The 21,218-nt window shown below is 36.2% G+C and overlaps 1 protein-coding gene across 9 annotated transcripts in view; it reads left to right on the forward strand.

The window, feature by feature from the left end:
* Positions 1 to 21,218, forward strand: part of robo2.S (roundabout guidance receptor 2 S homeolog) — a 654,191-nt gene that overhangs the window by 533,967 nt on the left and 99,006 nt on the right. For all 9 annotated transcript variants that reach the window (XM_041583357.1, XM_041583363.1, XM_041583359.1 and 6 more), the window contains exons 3-4: positions 16,371 to 16,528; positions 17,940 to 18,060. In XM_041583357.1, the coding sequence (XP_041439291.1) occupies positions 16,371 to 16,528; positions 17,940 to 18,060 (279 nt within the window). The remainder of the gene's footprint in view (positions 1 to 16,370; positions 16,529 to 17,939; positions 18,061 to 21,218) is intronic.

Consider the following 21,218-nt stretch of genomic DNA (forward strand, 5'->3'; position numbering starts at 1 on the left):
TCAATCAAGAGATGTAACTATGTAACAGTGATAAAAAGTCTGAGAAATAGATTTAAGCAATAGTTTTCAATAATAGGGCATTATCAATTTTGAATTGGGAGAAAATGTAATAATGAAAAGTGGGTGCTTACTGACCATAGAAACTCTGTATAAAATTTGTAGTCCTGGACAAAAGTATAATTCAATAAAAACAAATACAAGGGTTTTAATTTAAAAAATACCCCCCCCCCCATTCTGAAATTCAAAGTTTGTCCCTTAAAAAAACTAAGGTTTTTTAGATATGAAAGCTTTTTTTTTTTTAGAAGTGTTAACTGATTTGGTGAGAATATGAGGATATATCTTTGAAATGTAATAATAATAAAAAGGCGTGGAAACTAACCTTAAATGGAGATGAAAAGTAGATCATATAGTATCTGCCAGTGCTCCAAAAGTATAGAATTCATTATGCTCCCTTGTCTGCTGTCTTTACTAGATAAACAGTTATATAATTAAGCAAAGTTCCATAGATGCCAGCAAGAAATTATTGATGTTACTTCTTAAGAGATCCATGTTAATAGGAAATGTGTTCTTCCAATTAAATAGCTGTCATAGGTAGCAAAATTATGTAGCAGAAAATTAGCCATGAGCGTACAATTAATTGTATGGCAACATAAAAAAATTAGATACTACTACTTGGGAAATGGTTTATATCTTTCTTTGTTCCATAAATCAATCTAGATGTTACTTGAGGAATAAAATAATTTTTTCCAGGGTTTCTCAACTTTAAATGACATTTTTCTCAAGCACCTACATCTTCTGTAACCTAAAAATAAATTTTTATTACAGAACTTCAGTGCAATGGTACCTGCTACAATAAGTGAAAATCTTTGTGTGTGTGTGTTGTATTTTTTTAATGAATAGAGCACCAGGCTTGGGGTAGGAACAAGTGAAGAGATTTTTTTTAATGGCAGTATTCATTGTTGGTCTTTATTTGTGTCTTTGACATGCCCCTTGCACTTCTTGGCAGTTGGCCAAGAACCATTAACTTCTTCCTGCTTTTTTTGCTTAATGGTGGACAAGTAGACCTATTGAAGCCGCGGAAATGACGCCCATAGACTTGTATGGCGTTATGCGTCAAAAAAAAAAGACGAGCGTCAAAAAATCTATGGGCGTCGGCAACATTACGCCGGCGTCGAATTTATTTTGCGAAATGAAATGGGTCAAATTCGCCCATCCCTACTGGGGAACTATGCAGCTACTTCCACTCTGAACATGATGGTAATTCCAGGGTTCCTACAGCAAGTTGAGTCAATAAGCGCAGCAAGATGAGGTTCCACTCCTCATCTTGCTGCAATTACATTGGCATTATGGGAAAAATGTTGCATTATGGACAGAAAACATGGTGATTTTCATCCCAAATTACCCATTTTGTTGGCCACATTTCTCTCTTTTCTTGTTTGTGTATTTCATCTTTAAAATATACAAAAATAACACCATGCACAGCACAATCTATGTAAAGTGGCATTAAAATGGATTCTTTTTTGAAAAGGCATACTAGAAGCCATTGCAAACTCGATTTTATAAAGCTTGATTGACAAACACATGTAACTTATCCACAAATTTAAAGCAAAGAACTACAGCTAAAGAAAAAAGGTGATGTGCTGGCAGCATGACTGCTTTGTTCTACAAGTCTTCCTGATTTTGTCTACACACAGAAACCAGTGCAATTAGCATCAGAATTTAAAAATCAGCCCTGTAGCTTCATCTTATATTACAGACAAACATCATTTTCTGCTGGATAATTTGTGACAACCCCTAAACTTAGCTTCTCAACCGCTGCTCAGAGCCCACTGAGCTACAGGGCCCGTTCATATAGCAATTATTAATCAGTAAGAGGCAAACTATCCAATCAGATCACACCATTTACTGTACGGTTCAACTATCTCTGCTCTAAATAATGTCATTAACCAATACGTGGTACAACTCTACTGTACCTGAGTGTTCTACTATGTTACATGTCATTTTCATTTCTTTCTCTTGTAAATACCTGTCCAGCTGATATGTTTACTGTTTGTATTTAAAAAACCAATATGTGGCAGTTTAATTCATTCCCTCTTCTAGAGGCACACCTAGACTAAAATGTTATAATCATTAAGTATAAAAATGGAGCAGTTGTATGTATGTATGTATATATGTGTGTGTGTGTATGTGTATATATATATATATATATATATATATATATATATATATATATATATATATATATATATATATATATAGACACACTGCTTATTGTGTTACTAAACACTAATATTTTTAAAGTAAACCATAAATGGCATTTTACTGTAACCTACTCTACTGAAGAGTTGTGGAATCACCAGTCATTATTAATTCCTTCCTGTTATTTATTCTGCTACCTGTGAACACCACTGCAATTGTACTTTCCAATGAATGCCTATATGCATAAAGATGTAATTTATATACAGGGGAGTGTTTAGACGTAGTCACCATGTCTAATCATAATAGAGGTACTTACATGGCGTAGCAAAAAAAAAAGCTGCTGTAATCAGTTGTACCCACTGTTTAATGTCCAACAATGGGAATACGCTGCTCATTATACTGCCTCTCCGGTTAATGAATGTCTGTTGCGGTGATGGAAAATTGTTTGGTATGATGAATATATTCACTTCCTGCGGAGAATTTAATGAAAAGCAGACCCTGCGTTGGTCCCCAATGATCAGTTACAGGTGAAAGTAGAAGGGGTTAGAGCTCCAACAATGTCATTTAGGCTTCACAGTGAAATGGGCTAGTATAATCATTTGGCATCTTGTGTCCCAAAGAACATTAAAGCTTTGATGAATGTCTGCTTTGTGACACTTTATAATAGGTTGCATTCCATACCCATTAATTGACTCTGAACATCATTTTAAAGATGCTAACGGTAGTTATTGCTAGATTTTAAAAATTAACATTTTAAAGGAAAAATAACTTATTATTAAGTAATGTCAGTCTTCCCTCTATGTTCATATATTTACAGATAGCATTATATATGTGCAGATTATTAATTCTCTGGATATTGTTCTTTATAAATGCTGGAGCAGATATATTGATAAGATCTAATGAGGCATTGTGGTTTATTTACTTTAACGCCAAAAACATTACTCATATTCCTTGAATTATATGTTGGAAGAGGTTGTTGAATACTGAGCTTTTTGCACCCTGGAATCTCTGATGCTTACCCAACAAATCTGTGGTAGGGGCATCATGCTTGGGATTGTGGATGAAATGCACATTTATATAGTATGTAGTGTTAGAAAGCACACGTAAGGGGCAGTTCATGAGCAATAGGCAAGGTGCACATTGCAAAAAACTGGGGCAAGTGACCATTTTTTTTCTGTCCTTTTCACATGGCTCTGTGGTGAGCACCCCAGAATGGAGCTCAGACTTGATCATCTTCCTAGATGATGCCAAATCAGTCATTCCATAATACGAAACTTTTTGGATAACGGATCCCATACCTGTACTATAATAACAGTGTGAACTATTTACCAATACAGTGGGGCCGATTCACTAACTTCGAGTGAAGGATTAGAAGTAAAAAAACTTCGAATTTCGAAGTGTTTTTTTGGGCTAATTCGACCATCGAATGGGCTACTACGACCTTCGACTACGACTTCGAATCGAAGGATTCAAACTAAAAATCGTTCGACTATTCGACCATTCGATAGTCGAAGTACTGTCTCTTTAAGAAAAAACTTCGACCCCCTAGTTCGCCATCTAAAAGCTACTGAACTCAATGTTAGCCTATGGGGAAGGTCCCCATAGGCTTTCCTAAGTTTTTTTGATTAAAATCCTTCGAATCGTTCGATTCGACGGATTTTATCGTTCGATCGAAGGAATAATCCTTCGATCGTTCGATCGCACTATTTGCGCTAAAATCCTTCGACTTCGATAGTCGAAGGATTTTAATTCCCAGTCGAATATCGAGGGTTAATTAACCCTCGATATTCGACCCTTTGTGAATCGGCCCCAGTGTGTTATATTTATAAAGTTAATCTTAAAATCATTGTATAATAATTTTTATCTAAAACAGACTGCAGTCATATTATTTGCTTTACTTTAGTAGACGTATGGATATTAATCTACTACTGTTACAGCATTGTTCTGATTTTAAAGGGCTTATGGCTATCATTATACTATGGTCTTAAGACAAGTAGATTGTGATCCTTTGATGTTTATCCATCTTCATTTTGTATAAAGCTGGTCAATTTAGCTACTTGGATCTGAGTTTGTGTGGATCAAATGGGGCTGATCTCTCATCCATGGCCTACCTTATCCACAACATACTTCATTAGTGTTGAGATGCAGTTCTTGACCAGCTGTTTTCTTCTCTCAGCTTAACTAATTTCTGACTCTTACTTAATGGGTATGCCTTATCTATGGCCCATACAAGACACTCAGGGGCACATTCACTAAGCTCGGGTGAATGAATAGAGGGAAAAAAACTCGAATTTCAAGGAGCTTTTTGTGCTCCTCGACTATCGAATTGGCGTAAATTCGCCTGAGTAGAATGATTCGAATCGAGCGAAAAAACAGTGCGACTATTCGCCCATTCGATAGTCGAAGTACTGTCTCTTTTAAAAATCATTCGACTGCCTACTTCGCCAGATTAAACCTACCGAATAGCTTTAAAAGCCTATGGGAAAATCCCATAGGCTTTTTTTCTACGTTTTGATCAAATAAAAAGGTATTCGATCGATCATTCGATCGAATGAAAATCCTTCAATCGAATATTCGATCGCTCGACTATTCGCCAGCGCGTAAATTCGCCCGAATTCCCTATTCGACTCTATTCCCCAATTGAATTTCGAGGGATTTAACCCCTCGAAATTCGACCCTTGATACATCTGCCCCTCAGTTATAGGTGGCCAAGTCTACCTATGTACCACTTTAGAAAAGAAAGTCAAAGCTCCTTAGTTGATTTTGGCATTCATTTAACAATAATACTATACATTTATGCATACCTTACAAAGTTCTTGATATAAACACAGCCATATTCTAGCTTGGTCTGCCCAGGACATATTCTAAACCCTAACCTTTTTCATGTCTACAAATCACAACACATCACCCAGAGACAGTTGTGAAACACATGTACTGTATGTTCACGAGAAAGTATAACTTTATCTTACGAGACTTCCAGCCTGCAGACTGTGGTTAAAGAGTAACTCCTAACATTTCCAACTTATCAAAAGTGGAAAAATTGCTGATATATATGTTTACATTGCCTCCACAGCAAAAGTAACAGTCAGAAAATGGCCATGGACAGTTGTGCATCTTTTAAAAAGTCAAGAGGAAGTATTTTGACATACAACTGTAGTATACAACCTTAGGTCAGAAATAAATGATGGACAATTTCTGGGAAAATGTACAGAAGAACATTTAGAAGTCAACAGAACAGCAAGCGAAGCTTAAAAGTGAAGCTGGCCTCATGATTCCAGAAAGACTAGGATGTTATAAAGTGTACAACAAGAGAGACAGAAATAAAATGCCTCTATACTCCTGGGTAATCAAAAAGTTACTATTGCTAGTAACATGAACTCAGAAGTTAAGGAAAAGGTGACTGAGATAAAAGAAAATCCATCCACTTAGTTTATATACTGCACTATATTGCAGTCATGGAAAACTAACTTGTGCTCTTCAAAGTCATGGAAATTATTTGTGAAAATGTATTTTTAATTATAATACTGCTTCATTAGGGATCATTATATTTGGTAACTCTGATCACTATGCAAATGTATTCAATTTTCAAAGCACTTAAATGATAATAAAAACATTCTTTTCTTTCTCATACAAGATATTACATTAATGAAGCTGTTACCTCTCTGTGCACATTTTAATGAGTTTTAACTACCATTTTAATGAACACGGTATTAGCATAAATCCAGAGATCTGACAGAAATGCATTTCCGTGGAAAATGAGTTACTTACGATGTTTAGGAGGATGTATAGTACAGTCAAATAGTCAAAAATCCATTATTAACTTTTTTCATTTCAACTGATTTTATTTCTGAATCATCTGACCTAGTCCTAGCCCAGTGCCTTCTGTAATGCAGTCAATCCACCAAGATGAAAGGGTGAACTTGCAGATTTGGTCAACATTGCTTACTCTATCAGGTACAGAGGTTACCAAATATATCAGAACATTGTTGCCCAGTTGACATTTGGGGGCCCATTTACTTAGCTTGAGTGAATGAATAGAATAAAAAAAACTTTGAATTTCGAATGATTTTTTTGGCTACTTCGACCATCGAATTGGCTACTTTGACCTTCGACTACGACTTCGACTTCGATTAGAACGGTTCGAACTAAAAATCGTTCGAATTTTCGACCATTCGATAATCGAGGTACTGTCTCTTTAAAAAAAAAATCTGACCCCCTAGTTCGCCACCTAAAACCTACCGAAGTGCCATGTTAGCCTATGGGGAAGGTCCCCATAGGCTTTGTAACAATTTTTAGGTCGAAGAAAAATCGTTCGATCGATGGATTAAAATCCTTCGAATCGAACCATTCGAAGGATTTAATCGTTCGATTTTTCGTTCGATCGTACTATTTGCAGTAAATCCTTCGACTTCGATATTCGAAGTCGAAGAATTTACATTTGGCAGTCAAATATCGAGGGTTAATTAACCCTCGATATTCGACCCTATGTAGATCTGCCCCCCTATGTGCCTCTTTTTCCTTGTAGTGCCAGTCCAACCTCTAAAGACAATACTATGTGGGTGGTTAATTCATTTTCTTTATAAGGTTTGAAACTACATCTACTACTCATAATAAAAAAAAAAACTATTTTTGTGTGTGAAATAAGAATTACATTGATATTAAAAAGCCCTTTCTGACAGAAGAAGCACAAAGTGCATGTAATATTTCCCCCGGGCAGAAGAAAGCACAACCTTACTTCCATTATCCACACAAGCCTTATCGCCATTGTACAGCATAAGAGTCATTTTTCTTATAGCTAAATTAAAGTAAATTTTTACTTCAGTTTTATGTCTTTATATTATGTTGTTGCAGTGTGAATTGCTGTTTTCCTAACTCATAGTTAGTGATGGGCGAATTTGCCCGAAACGGCGCCGGCGTCTCGTTTTTGACGCGGCGCCCGTTTTTTTTACGCTGGCGCCCGTTTTTGACGCCGGCGCCCGTTTTTTCAAAAAAATATTTGCCGCGAATCGCGCAAATTCGCGCCTGGCGAATAAATTCGCCCATCACTACTAATAGTTACACTTGTTTTGTAGCCCTGCAATTCCTGCTTAGTAGGATGCTAACATACAAATAATATAATCCTCTCTATCTGATGTAGACACTGACTCAAGATGCCTAAACAGTGAAATATATTGACTACTAGTTTGACCTTTTTTGCAACTGTGGTCATGATAATAATCAGGCCAAGCAAAAAGTGTAGTCAACGGAGTTAGAGGCATATTTATTGAAGGTTGAATTTTAGTGGTTTTTGTAACCACAATTAAACTATATTTCTCTAAAATCACCAGTGCCATTGAAGTTATTAAAAGGTCTGAATATAAAAAGTATAAATGGAAAAAAAAGCAAAAATCTCTGTTTTTCTCACAATTACTAGCAGGGAAAAAATCTGAAAACCTTTCAAAGAACAAATTGATTAAAAAAGGTCCAACAAGATCACTGCAGCTACCGTTGACTTTTATGGGACCTCAACAGCTTTTACTTGGCACAGTTTATCTTGGTTTTTACAATGAGGGGTCCATTCACCAAGCTCGGGTGAATGAATAGAGGGAAAAAAGCTTGAATTTCGAGTAGTTTTTTGTGTTCCTCGGCTATCGAATTGGCGTAAATTTGCCTGAGTATAATGATTCAAATAGATTGAGCACAAAAACTCTGTGACTATTCGCCCATTCGATAGTCTAAATACTGTCTCTTTTAAAAATACTTCGACTGCCTACTTCGCCACCTAAAACCTACCGAATTGCTTTATAAGCCTATGGGAAAGTCCCATAGGCTCGTTTTCTAAGTTTTTGATTGAATACAAAGGCATTCGATCAATCATTCGATCGAATGAAAATCCTTCGATCCTATTCGCCTCGCTCATTTGACTATTCGCCAGCACGTAAATTCGCCCGAATTGCCTATTCGATTCTATTCCCCAGTCGAATTTCGAGGGATTTAACCCCTCGAAATTCGAACCTTGATACATCTGCCCCTTAATAACTCTCAATTTTTTGACTTTTAGAGAAATAAATTACTGAGTTTTTAGAGATAAAATATTTGTGAAAAAATATAAATAGGAATTTTAGGAAATCGTCCCCTTAGTATTGGCCCCTGCTTTGCTAAATGTTTTCCTCATAGAGTGAAAGTAAAGGCGTCTAGGAAGCACTTACTAGTCATATATATTAAAACCCATATCTGTGCAACACACGTGGACTTTGCTCCATTTTCTTTGGGTCAAATGCATTTGAGTTGGAACATTCTCTACAACAATAACATATTTTATTGCACTGATATCACATTGGGGGTCTATGATGGAAAATGGAAAATGTAAGACCATTGTATTACATTGAGAGAAAACTCATATTGAAATGCGAAAAACCAATTTCCTAGGCCATTTTAAGGATTACCTAGCAGGGTGTTCAATTGGAGCTGTTTATAGACAATGCTTTGCAGCTGGAATCTAGTGGTTACCTGCTCAATATTACGGGTAGACTGCAATCTATATTTTGGACTCCGCTGCTCTACAGAAAAGAATTAGGGACAATGTTATTGTTTTTTTAAAGCAATAGCTTTGGTGGCTCCCTCTCACAAACACAGAGTAAAATTAATGAATAGTCTATGTACACACTAAGCAATGCTTCGTATTATCAGTTGGCTTCTGGAGTAACTATGGTAGTTGGAATTACTTGAAACCTTATGATGTGTATGCTTTCCTTCAGAGAGACGGGGTGGGGTAATGCCCTTAATTCATATAAACAATTATTTAGGTTTTTCTCAATGTGCTGTGTTGTTGTTGAAGAAAAAAGGTAATTTCTATGTTTTCTTTACCTGACAGCACACATTCCTTCCAGTTGCCATCACTTGTAATCAAAGGTTTCAGAATCATTTAAATTTAGTCTTTGGGAAATTAGCATTTATAAAAACTGCTTGGATATGCTTATTGCATCCTCTTCTCATGGTTGGCTGTCAAAACACTGTGATGTCTTTGAAGATGTATAGTAAATGGGTAATGAGACTGCTGAATGTTAACTGCAGCATTCAGAATTCATTACCAAGAGGGGGAGGGAAGGAGGCAATTATCGGAGTACAGAGTTGCACAGGTAAATCAAAGGCATTTGAATTAAATTAGGAAGCCCTTGTTTAAATATTTTTAATTAAAAGTTGGTCACTGTATATGGATACTTTGTGCCAGAAATGCTAAAAATGTTCAACTGCACATGCCACATTTTTCCTTGACCAAATCCAGCCTTGAGGCTCACTCGTGCAAAAAGCCGTCAGTTTTAAATGTAAGGAAATAGCACAAGAGAGAAACTGCTTTCATTTCGGTAGTTCAATATAAAATAGATTTGAAACATGACACATTATGAAAGAAGTAGGAAATATGTAAAGGGCAGGCAAATATTTCTAGAGTGTATGAATTGCCATACACTTGAATGGGAATTCTTGAATTGCCAGTAAGACACAGAGGCCAGCATTTTCTTTGGGCTGGTGGAGGATGACCACAACTTTATTAAAAAATGTATTCAGCCAAGTAAATAGTTCTTGCCTACCATAACCAACAGTAAAAATAATATCCAATGCCAGCCACCACAGCCATGGTGGGCATGTAATGTGAACCATGGAAACCTGTACTAAATGGCAAAGACACAACTAGATACTTCCCAACTACTGTGACAACCCCAAAACAAATAAAAACATAATACATAACTCACCGTGGCAATAATAACAAAACACTCCACTAGACTATAATGGCCAGTCTTGATGGAAGCTCAACTCCCACACAGTCCCAGGTAAACCTATATAAATAATCTGATGGGTGCTGTTATTTTAAATAATGCAGATTTATGATATGAGCCTACTTGGAGCATAACCTACTCATGTTTGCCATCAAACCTCTTGATTAGACACCACTATATTTTTGATTATTTACCCATTATCAGTGGACCAAAACAGAACCTTACAGTGTGCGATTTTTACGTTGAAAATCTTTCCCCCTTCCATCTTTTTGATTAAAAATTGGTATACTCTAGAACTGGTCTAACCGTTTGGTGTTTAGAGTCCAAATAACTGCAATTTATAGAATCTGGTTAGGAGAAAAGGCTTAAAATAAGATCTGGACGATGGATGGATTAATGATGACTACAGCCTCGCATGCCCCCAGCCCATCCCAGTTCTGACCAGCCACAGATGGTGTGAAATTCAGAGACCTTTCACTGTCCCAGAGAATACAATGCTGCCTGCAATTGGCAACATTGTATTCATGAACATCAGGGGGAGGAATATAGGTACTCTTGTACCCTTTACTGTTGTTGCATTTCTGGACAGGAGATTTGTAAATTACCCCCATAGTGTATGCAATGAAGGAGGAGTGAGGCAAATAACAGAAAGTAACAGTTAAAAAACAATGAGGAAGTAACTAGAAATAAATGGGCATACTGTAGGTAGATGTGGCTAATAACTGAAAAAACTAAAGAATAAGAGAATAACTGTTAAACTTTTAAGAGAAGGGGGAGAGAACAGGGCAAAAAGGAGAAGAAATGGTCAAATGGATTTTGTGGTCCTCTCTGAATTCAGTGTGTTTGCTGAGCCATAGTTTCAACCAATGAGGCCAGTTTCTCACAATGTACACGGTATGTAAAGGGTAGTGCTTGGGAAGCATAGTTACATGGACTTATAATTCCTTGCAATAAAGATAAAGTGGGTCAGCCACTATATGGAATCTACCTGGTAGACATTAAAACCAAAGACACAGTCGACTTCATCAAGCAATCTGTTCTATGTGCAATTAATGTACCACACTCTAGAGATCCATTTTAGAAGGTATAAGGTTTGATTCTTTGGTGAATAATTCCCTGTTTATGAAGATTAAGCTAAATACGTGCCTTTTTTCCAAAGGAAATGATCTGTGAGGAACCCTATGCACAATGATTTGGTTTGTACTAAATTCATTTGTAGAACACAGACTGCTGCTTTAAAATTAATAAATGCCCTTTGTGTGAAAAATGCTAAGTGTCCTAAATCTGTCAGAAAAGCCCCTACATAAGGTTTTTTTCTTTTCCTTCTCATAATAATGATAAATTTCACACAATATAATGAGGCTGAATTTGCAATGCAAGCAATCCTAAATTGCATAGGCAGATATCACTGGGCGCATAGTTCTATTTATATCTTCATGCCACCGAAAATAAAGTGAGAGATTTTTCGCAGTAAATCATAGAGGGTTATATAAGCCTGCAACGGTGGCATATCTTTCAAACCTGTGCACACAACATACATAAAATACAGTTATTGTCCAAAACAAGTCCAAGCAGAAATTGCAGTTTGATTTTTAAATGCATAATATCATTTTACATTAAATTAACATAATTTACAGGTCAGGATGGAAGTGCTTATGACAGAGGCTTTATTTTTTTCCCTCACTCCAGCGCATGCATCAGGAGAGGTATAAACAAGTACTTGTCAGAACTATTTATAACAGTGAGAATTGGCATCTCTAGATGTGATAGAACAAGCATTTATGAACAAATTGTGCATCCCTAAATATTGGATAAAATAAGAATATATTCAGAATAATTATATCATTGGGAAGGAATTTTAAAGAGGAAAAGAATTGGGAGGGGTGATATGAAGTTTTTCGATATAGCAGTGGAAGGAAGGAAGTATTTTACCTGAGTAGTTGAGAGTAGTGTCTTAAGAGGACATGATTGAGGATCTGTACTACATGCTCTAACAAACACGACTCACGTTTTATTGGCTACTCAAAAAGAGTCAGAAGTAGGTATCTGGTAAGCTTCTCAGAAGATTTATGTGTTTAGGGATATTTTAAAGGTGTTTGAACCAGAAGAAGGAAGGAGTATATGCAGCAGTGGAAATATGAAATAGTAATACCTAAGTAGGACAGGATTCGCCCATCACTAGTTACAAGTTGCCTTGTAAGAGTCATTGTTATCCTGTATGATTATTCTATTTATAATGGGATAAGACCATGGCAAGAATAGATTCCTAGTGCTTCTGTAAATACTGTGGAAATCAGAGAATGGAGAGCGTTACTGGAATATTGGAATTTGTCTTTCTATTTTAGCCAGGTATATTCTATTTTGATTGTATTTAATGTTCTTAACACATCCCCAGGTGTGCACTATTATTTCCACAAACATCCCCTTATATAAGTGACCCTTCTACAATAATGAAACTTACACATATGCTCTGTACCTGAAGTGATCAAGGGCTTACACTTGAAAGGCCTACTTATAAAGGGTTTTGAAACCACGAATAAGCTCATTTTCACGAATGTCAGTCATTAAAATTAAAAAAAATTCAAACTGAAAAACCACAAACTGAAATTTGCACTACTTTTTTGTATTGTCGCACATAAGCTAGTATCACAAGCACCCGAAAACCTCAAAAAACACTAATCAAAGAAAGATGTTCCTGTTGTAAAAGGAACATCTGTCATTGACTTCTACATGATTTCAACATGTTGTCGTTGTAGAATTTTTGGATTCAGAATTGTTACAGTTTGTTGCAGAATAAATCCCAGAAAAGTCACAAAAAGCTTGACCTAAAAATATCATGACCCCATAGAAAACGAGGAAAATAGCCAATGACACAGAGCTAAGCATAGATGATAGCTTTCAGGCATAGGAATAATATAACTTCTTGTGGTTTTATGAAGGGGTATAACTTTTGTTGGGGGGATGGGAGATGTTGAGAAATACAATTCTATGATGCAGAAAATCTGTGACTTCATATTACTTTATTTTGTAAAATATTTGTATTTTATTCATCTATTTATTTATGTGTACAAATGCTTCGTACAATTATGACAAATTAGTAGTCTGAGTATTTTTATGAGGAACTTAGAGAAGACCATTGCTTTTCTGAGAATAAAAAAGCACTTTGCATTTTACAGCTTACATTCTGCAGGGATGCCTAAATCCTTTTAGGTTTATTTTGAGCCATCTGGAAACATTGTGACGCTTGACTATAGTTACTACGGCAGGTGTAGCTTTGTTTAAATTCTGACATCTAAAAATATTCCAGGTTTTTACAAATCTCAGCTATTCTTTGTGTTGCGTAGCAGGCTTAGTTCTTCTGGGATACAAATGCAATTATTCTTTGCCTGTTGACAGGACCTTGTTTCTTCTTTCCAGCTTCGCTGTTTTGACCATAAATGAGAAGCTCATGGGACATACACCAGATTGAAAATCTAGAAGCAGACAGATGGTTATTTGTAATCGTCATGTAAATTTAAATCCTATAGAGATATATTTTAGGGAGTGCTGTTGTAGTGGAAGAACTTAAAGAAAAATAGTCCATTAGAGTTTGTATTACAAAATATTGTTTGGTAATGTGAATTAACTTAACACAATTTAGAGTGAAAGATTCAGTTCATTAAACTGATTCGTGAGGGCTGCTGTTACATGGTTTGGCGTGGCAAGGCCTGGATTTGGGCCTAGTCTGGCAGGTGTTGGGAAGCAGTTGCCATGCTGGAGATGGTGTTTCTTTTTCTGCAGCAGGTGCTTGTGTAGGTTTATTTAAAAACTGCTTATGATAGAAATGGTAATTTGCTACATGGTGATTCGGCTTTCTCAACTAAGACTATTAATCATCTTGACCTAGTGTAAAGAATGGGATCTGCTACTGGCTAAAAAATAAAACTTTACAGAAACATAAGATATAAAATAAAAAAAATTCCCATTAATATGTTTTCTGTTGATATCATAAATAATTATTCTTGGTGCTGTTTAGTGATGGGCGAATTTATTCGCTAGGCGCGAATTCGCGGTGAATTTGCGTGATTCGCCGCCAGCGAATAAATTCGCTAAACCCCTGCGAAAATTCGCGGCAAAAATTTGCCGGTGTCAAAATTTTTTCTTTTTTTTGAAAAACTGACGCCGGCGTTACAAACGGGCGCCGGCATAAAAAACGGGCGTCAAAAACAAGATGCCGGCGCAGTTTCGCAAATTTTTCTCCGTTTATAAACGGCGCAAATTCACCCATCACTAGTGCTGTTCATTTATTATAAAAAAAAGTTTGCGAATTAAAAAAAGATATATTTTAATAATAAGAAAATACATAGATACAGGGCTGCTCATTCCATTTGGCAATTGTTACAAGACCAGATGAATAACTGAAGTTCATGTATGGTGCCGGCTAGGTGACATTAATCATTTTTTTCGTGAATTGAAATATGGTGGTACTAGCCTGCAAATAAACAATTTTTTTTTTTAAAAAAAAAAAAAGCTGTTTTTTGAGCAAACTACTAAATTCATTTTTGTTACTCAAAGTTATTTGACTTTTTGTGCTTCTGTAAAGAAATGATTACAGCGCTTCTAGAAAATTATCATTTTTATATGTGCTTGTGTTTACTCCACTGAATTTTATGTTTCAGAATATCTATTCAGTATTATTTTTATTCACTGCTTTAAAAGTTTTATGTAAATTACTATACAGAGCAAGATTCACTCAGAATAATAAACCAGCTAGAGGGTCCTAATCCCTCTTTTAAAACATGTCATTTACATAAGAAACTACCATATGTTCCCTAATTTATTTTCAAATGAAGTGGTGATTTATATGTTGCTTTAGGCATTCTTGGCCATGCTCAGTAAAAGCTGGAAAGAGGGGGGGGGATTCTGAACAAGTAGAAAAGCCAGGCTTTGCCAGATTTATAGCAGTGCACAGAATGAACGTGCTGTGTGTAAAGATTCTGCAGCTCAAATGATGCATGAACAATATTGGGATCCATTGTTTGCATCAAATTCCTTTGCACTAATAGTGAATGTATATAGTTATATTTATTTCGAATGCCTGAAAGTTGCAATTGAAATGGCTGTACCATCAAAAATATGTTGATATATCATATTATTTAAATTTTGCAGTGATGTAGAGCATATGTTTCTGTGCATATATTATGTATATATATATGACGTTTGCAAAATGTTACATAAATTTGCTTCTTAGTGATACAGCTAAGATTCTTAGAAGCTGACCCAAAGAAATATAGTAATGTCCCCAATGGAACAGTGGCATGGTAAAAGAGAGGTCCAATTAAATATTGGGGTTGTAAACACTAGGGGCACTAGTCCCCTTTAATTGACTCCCACAAGTATCATACAATTTTAAGATGGGTAGATAGTAGTGATGGGCAAATTTCCCTCAAAATTCGCGAAATGATGGAAAATTCACGAAACGCAAATATTGACGCCGGCATCCAAGTTTTTTGACACTGGCAAAAATTCCAGCACTGGTGACAACTCCAACGGCGGCAAAAATTTGACGTGCATTAAAGTCTAGGGGCACTAGTCCCCTTTAATAGTGATGGCTGAATTTTGACACCGGTAACGGTTCCGATGCCGGCGTCAACGTTTTGCGACGCCGTCGGCGGTTCCCAGCAAGACTTCAATTTTGACGCCGGTGAAGATTAACTGATTGCCTTTTGCTGGCGCCAACATTTTTTTCACTAGTATTGCGAATTTCCCACAAAATTCACACGAAATTCATGGCGAAGCGGAACAGGACAAATTCGCCCATCTCTATACCTTTATTCCACTCCCACAAGTATCACACAATTTTAAGATGGGTAGATTGTAGAGATGGGTGAATTTCCTGCAAAATTCCCAAAATGGTGGAAAATTCATGAAACGCAATTATATACGCCTGCAACAATTTGACGCACATTAAAGTCAATGGGCACCGTTAATTGTTGCCGCCGTCAGAAAATTTTGAATTTTCACTGCAATTTTGTGAATTTATTTGCTGGCGGCAAAACGTGGAATTTCGCTGCAAATTCGCGCCTGGTGAATAAATTTGCCGATCACTAGTAGATAGATCAACTCGTGTAGACATAGTTTTGTGTAAATTTACCCTTGTGGTCCACCTTCAACATTGTCATCTCTAGCAACATGGTGCATATCTGTCGAAACCCATAGACGTTAATGATGGACTGAACCCAAGATATTCTTTGTTATTCTGACATCTCTTTAACACGTATTGTGTGTTTCTGGTTCCTGAATGCTTAGTCATTCAACTAAACCAAATCTGAATCCCAACTATTGTAAATTCCGAGTGACAGACATTGGAAGGTAGCAATTGTGATTCAAAGATGGAACAAAGTTTAATCATGCTGCTGTATTTTACTTTTACTTTAGTGCTCCGTGACGACTTCCGGCTCAACCCTACAGATGTTGTTGTGGCAGCCGGGGAACCTGCAATTTTGGAGTGTCAGCCCCCCAGAGGACATCCTGAACCAACCATATACTGGAAAAAAGACAAAGTTCGAATAGATGATAAAGATGAAAGAATTAGTGTAAGTGTCTCTGAAATTTATAGCTAATCAATAATTATTTATCTATTTCAATTATATACATTTCCAGTTGCTAGGGTCTTTAATCCCACCAACAAGGAAGATGATTAACAGCAAGCTTAGATTTTATTTCATTGTCAATAACATCTCAAATTTGTCATTGTAACCTGTGGCTGTAGATTGCATCTCTAAAGCTACAGCTAAACAGTCTAAATAGCATACATTGAGCTACATACACACTAAATGTAAATGGATCCCATTAAGGTGTGGTAATGCCTTTAAATCCATGACCTAATCCATCTGAACAGCTTCTGGTACTGCCTAGAGTTTTTTTTAGTTAGTTAGCCTACTAAAAGGAACAGTTACACCAAAACATGAAAGTGTATTAAAGTAATGAAAATATAATGTACTGATTGTGCTGGTACAACTAACGCGTTTGATTCAGAAACTCTACAATAATTTATATAAACAAACTGCTGTGTAGCCATGGGGGAAGTCATTTAAAGCTGAAAAAGGAGAAAAGGCACACTATACTCAACAGATAACTGATAAGCTGTGATCTATTGTATATCCTGTGCTTGAATGGCTGCCTCCATGGCTGCACAACAACTTGTTTATATATTATAAACTATAGAAGTCTTTCTATAGCAAACACACCAGTTTTACCAGCGCATGGCAACAGTACTTTATAGTGTCATTCCCAGTGATGGGCAAATAAATCCGCCTGGTGCGAATCCGCAACGAATTTGCGTGTTTTGCCGCTGGTGGCATAAAAAGTTTTTCCGAAAAGTCGCTCGCGTCAAAATCACCACACGTCAACCCTATTCGGATGTCCATTGACTTTAATGCCGGTGTCAAAATTGAAGCGAGGGACTTTTTTGAGGCGCATCCAAAAAATTTTTGTGAATTTTTGACTGGGAAATTTTGCAGGAATTTTGCGGATTTTACGAATATCGAAATTTATCATGTACTGTCTCTTTAGAAATTCGACTTCAACCATTTACCATCTAAAACTTGCTGAAATGCTGTTTTAGCCTATGGGGACCTCCTAGAACCTATTTGGAGTCAATTGGTGGTAGTTTTTTTTTTTTTTTAAAATACTTCGAATCGAATTAGATCAAATTAAATCTTACTTCGATTCTAACGATCATACCTATATTATATAATAGTCATTAGAGAAATAACATAATCAGTAAAACTCTGGGTACCTCCCAAGAAGTGGCAGTAAAAAGGGAAAGTAATATGTTTCAGGGAAAACACACTTCATATCTGGACTCTATCTCCATTTTCAACTGCAACAATATCGCAAAACATCAGCAGGAACATATCAGTAAATATACTGTATCACCAATCCATGTCTGGAAATCAAGACTTCTGAGATTGTATAACATTCTTAATCTCTTTTTCATTGTAGATTCGAGGAGGAAAGCTGATGCTCTCCAATACAAGGAAAAGTGATGCAGGCATGTACACTTGTGTTGGGACCAACATGGTTGGAGAAAGAGATAGTGACCCAGCAGAGCTAACAGTCTTTGGTATGTGTATTTTCTATTATTCTGCCTAAAGCACAGTTGTAGCTTTTCTTCTGTAACACATCAGTACATGCAGTGAGATAAGATACAGTTATTGGCACAAAAGAAGACACAATAAAAGACAACAAAGGCATTTCAAGTATTTAATGGCTTTTACCACCACAGAGACTCATTATTTGAAAAACTGATTTACTTTTTCAAAAAGTGACCCATAGGGATGGGCAAATTTTTTCACCTTGTTTCACTGTGGAAATTACGCTCATAGACTCGTATGGCGTCATGCGTCAAAATAGACAATAAAATTATTGGAAAAACCCAAATGAATTTTCCCAGTACATCATAATGTCCATTCTTATCTGAGGGCTCCAGATATTTACGCTAATGCTATGTGCCTTTGAGCAACCATTCTACTGGGAAACGTTCTCAACAGAGAGTTAAATCCTATTTAAGTCTTTTATAGCATGTATGTTTTTGTTCCAAGCAGACTGGTGAGACATATTGTATTGGCCTTCTTACTAGCAGGTGGGCATGAGGACAGAGATGTAAATGAGGACAGTCAGATGTTTCACAATTAACCAGTCTCTGAGTAGTCCTCCAGAGCTCAATTTGGAACATACTGATGCCTGTAATGTTGGTGGGATAATCTATCTTGAAGCTAGAATTTGCTGCACCATATTCAAACATTCTTTGTCCATAATTGTTAAGGACTGTTAAGATAGAATTGAATAATTTATTTTTGATATTCCTGGTTGGGATTTCAAATATTAAATTCCAGACTTTTTAGGTGATAGTAACTGTTTTATAAAGGTTTCTACTACACCTGTGTGTACTAGAGGACATTATACAAAATCTTGCATGGAACTTGCTATCTAAAGTTATTGCTAAATTTCCACAGTCAAACTTCATAGTATCCTTAAAGGGGACCTGTCACTCTAAGAAATAACTACAAATTAGTTTATATCATATTAATTGAGCAAAATAAAATTTACTTAGACAACATTTATTATTTACATTTTGTTTCCTTCAGTCTTGGAATTACACAATTACAGTATGCAAGCAGGATTCATTTTGTGGAAACTGTTATTAAGACAAGTTGTGTATCACCCCAAAATCTTGTGTATGCATACACCGTGCCCTGCATACAAGGGCATAACTACAGAAGAAGCAGCCACAGTGGCTGCAGGGGGCCCCAGGAGGTATAAGGGTCCCATGAACCCATAATTCATATACAATATTGGTAAAACAGATCAATTTCTAGACATTTTGGGGGCCTGAGAAATAATTTGCTATGGGGACCAGTAATATCTAGTTATGCCCAATTATAGAGTGTGAGGAGGGAAGGGGAATATTGGGAATGCAGTGAAATATAGGAATTACTGAATGGAAAGTGAAAGTAATTGACTGCCCCACCTTATTCTTCAGGCATAGAGGCAGGGCAGGTAATATATGATTGACAGCTCACATACAGTATTTAAACATCTTTATAACAGTAATGGATGCTTTAATAAAAAAAGGAATTTGAGTTCCAATTTGGGTTTGCAAATGACTGTTATTATACGGCTTACAATGGAGTACATGCTGCCCATGAAGATAGGATATCAGAGAACAAACAATACATCTGTGGAAATTTGGAAATATCTTTGGGAGTGTGAAATAATCTTTGAGGGCGTGGAATACTTTTGTTTTTATTTAAATGAATATTTCACCAGAAATGGCAGGGGCCTCAAACATTGTGCACATGTTGGTCCAATGCAGAAATTAGATCAACAGTTATCAGCTTTTACTGATGTAATGCATTTACAAAATGAAAACATCTGATTTATAGGTATTGGACCAAAGCAAAAGTTGTTTTTGCCTCACAGCATTGTGTCCTATTACAACACCTTTAATTCCTTATAGTATAAACTATGATATACGTCTTTATAAGACATATCATTACTTATCCCTCAAATAATACCAAGGCTGGCATATAGTATATTTACATGTGATTATATTCTTGGAAAATACTTCACAATTCTTAGCCATATGTTGTGTCCAGAAAGATGCACACTCAAAGTTAAGCAGGAGATTCAAATCTAGTATATCTTACAAAAGCAATGTTAATTATATTGGCAACCGCCTGTTCTGTGATCACTCCATAGTTTTGCAATTAGCCATATGACTGATTAAAATGGGTCTTCTTAGAGAGAACCTGTGAAAAATAACCTACACTGAGTTATTTTTCTAAAAGCTATTATCTTTAGCAGGTGCTTTCATTCCTGCCTCCTTTGTATGCTATTATTCCTTAATATTTATAGTTTAATTGGCTGACTTTGATTTCAGTAAATATACTTTGATGCATTTAGTGACCTTCAAATACATATTAAAGGAAGGGAAATAGCTTAGAAACAAAATACTCTTATGGCTAATCGTGTATGCAAATATTCTATACCCATTAAAGGTATTTATTGATGCCAGAAGTCTTTTTAAGGTATTGCCATGTACCCTTCATTTGCTTAGTCTATAGACCAGTGCAGATATTTGGAAGAATAAAACTTCTATGACAAAATGAGCTTTTAGAATAATTGCATTTAAACTGCAGTTAATGTTTCTCCTTGACACCTTAAATCATGACTTTCTTTTATGAAAGTGAGGAATCTATTCTCAAAGGTACCAAAACGTTGAGTGTACCCTTGAGTCAGTCACCAAGTCATAAGTAAGAGAACTGACACTAGTAAAACAAGCAAAACAAGAACAACTACAAGTATGGGATCTGTTATCCAGATAGCTGTTGAGAAAGCTCCAAATTATGGAAAGGCAGTCTTTCACAGACTCCATTTGAATGATTTCCTTTTTCTCTGTAATAATAAAACAATACCTTGTACTTTATCCAAACTAAGATATCATTAATCTTTATTAGAACAAAACCATCCTTTTGGGTTTGCTTAGGGGCCCATTTACTTAGTTCGAGTGAAGGAATAGAGGAAAAAAAGTTCGAATTTGAATGGTCGAATATGGCTACTCCGACCTTCAACTACGACCTTCGACTTCAAATCGAACTATTCAAACTAAAAATCGTTCGACTATTCGACCATTCGATAGTCGAAGTACTGTCTCTTTAAAAAATTCTTCGACCCCCTAGTTCGCCACCTAAAACCTACCGAGGCCAATGTTAGCCTATG

Source organism: Xenopus laevis, chromosome 2S (genome assembly GCF_017654675.1).
Source record: "Xenopus laevis strain J_2021 chromosome 2S, Xenopus_laevis_v10.1, whole genome shotgun sequence".
Classification (NCBI taxonomy): Eukaryota; Metazoa; Chordata; class Amphibia; order Anura; family Pipidae; genus Xenopus; species Xenopus laevis.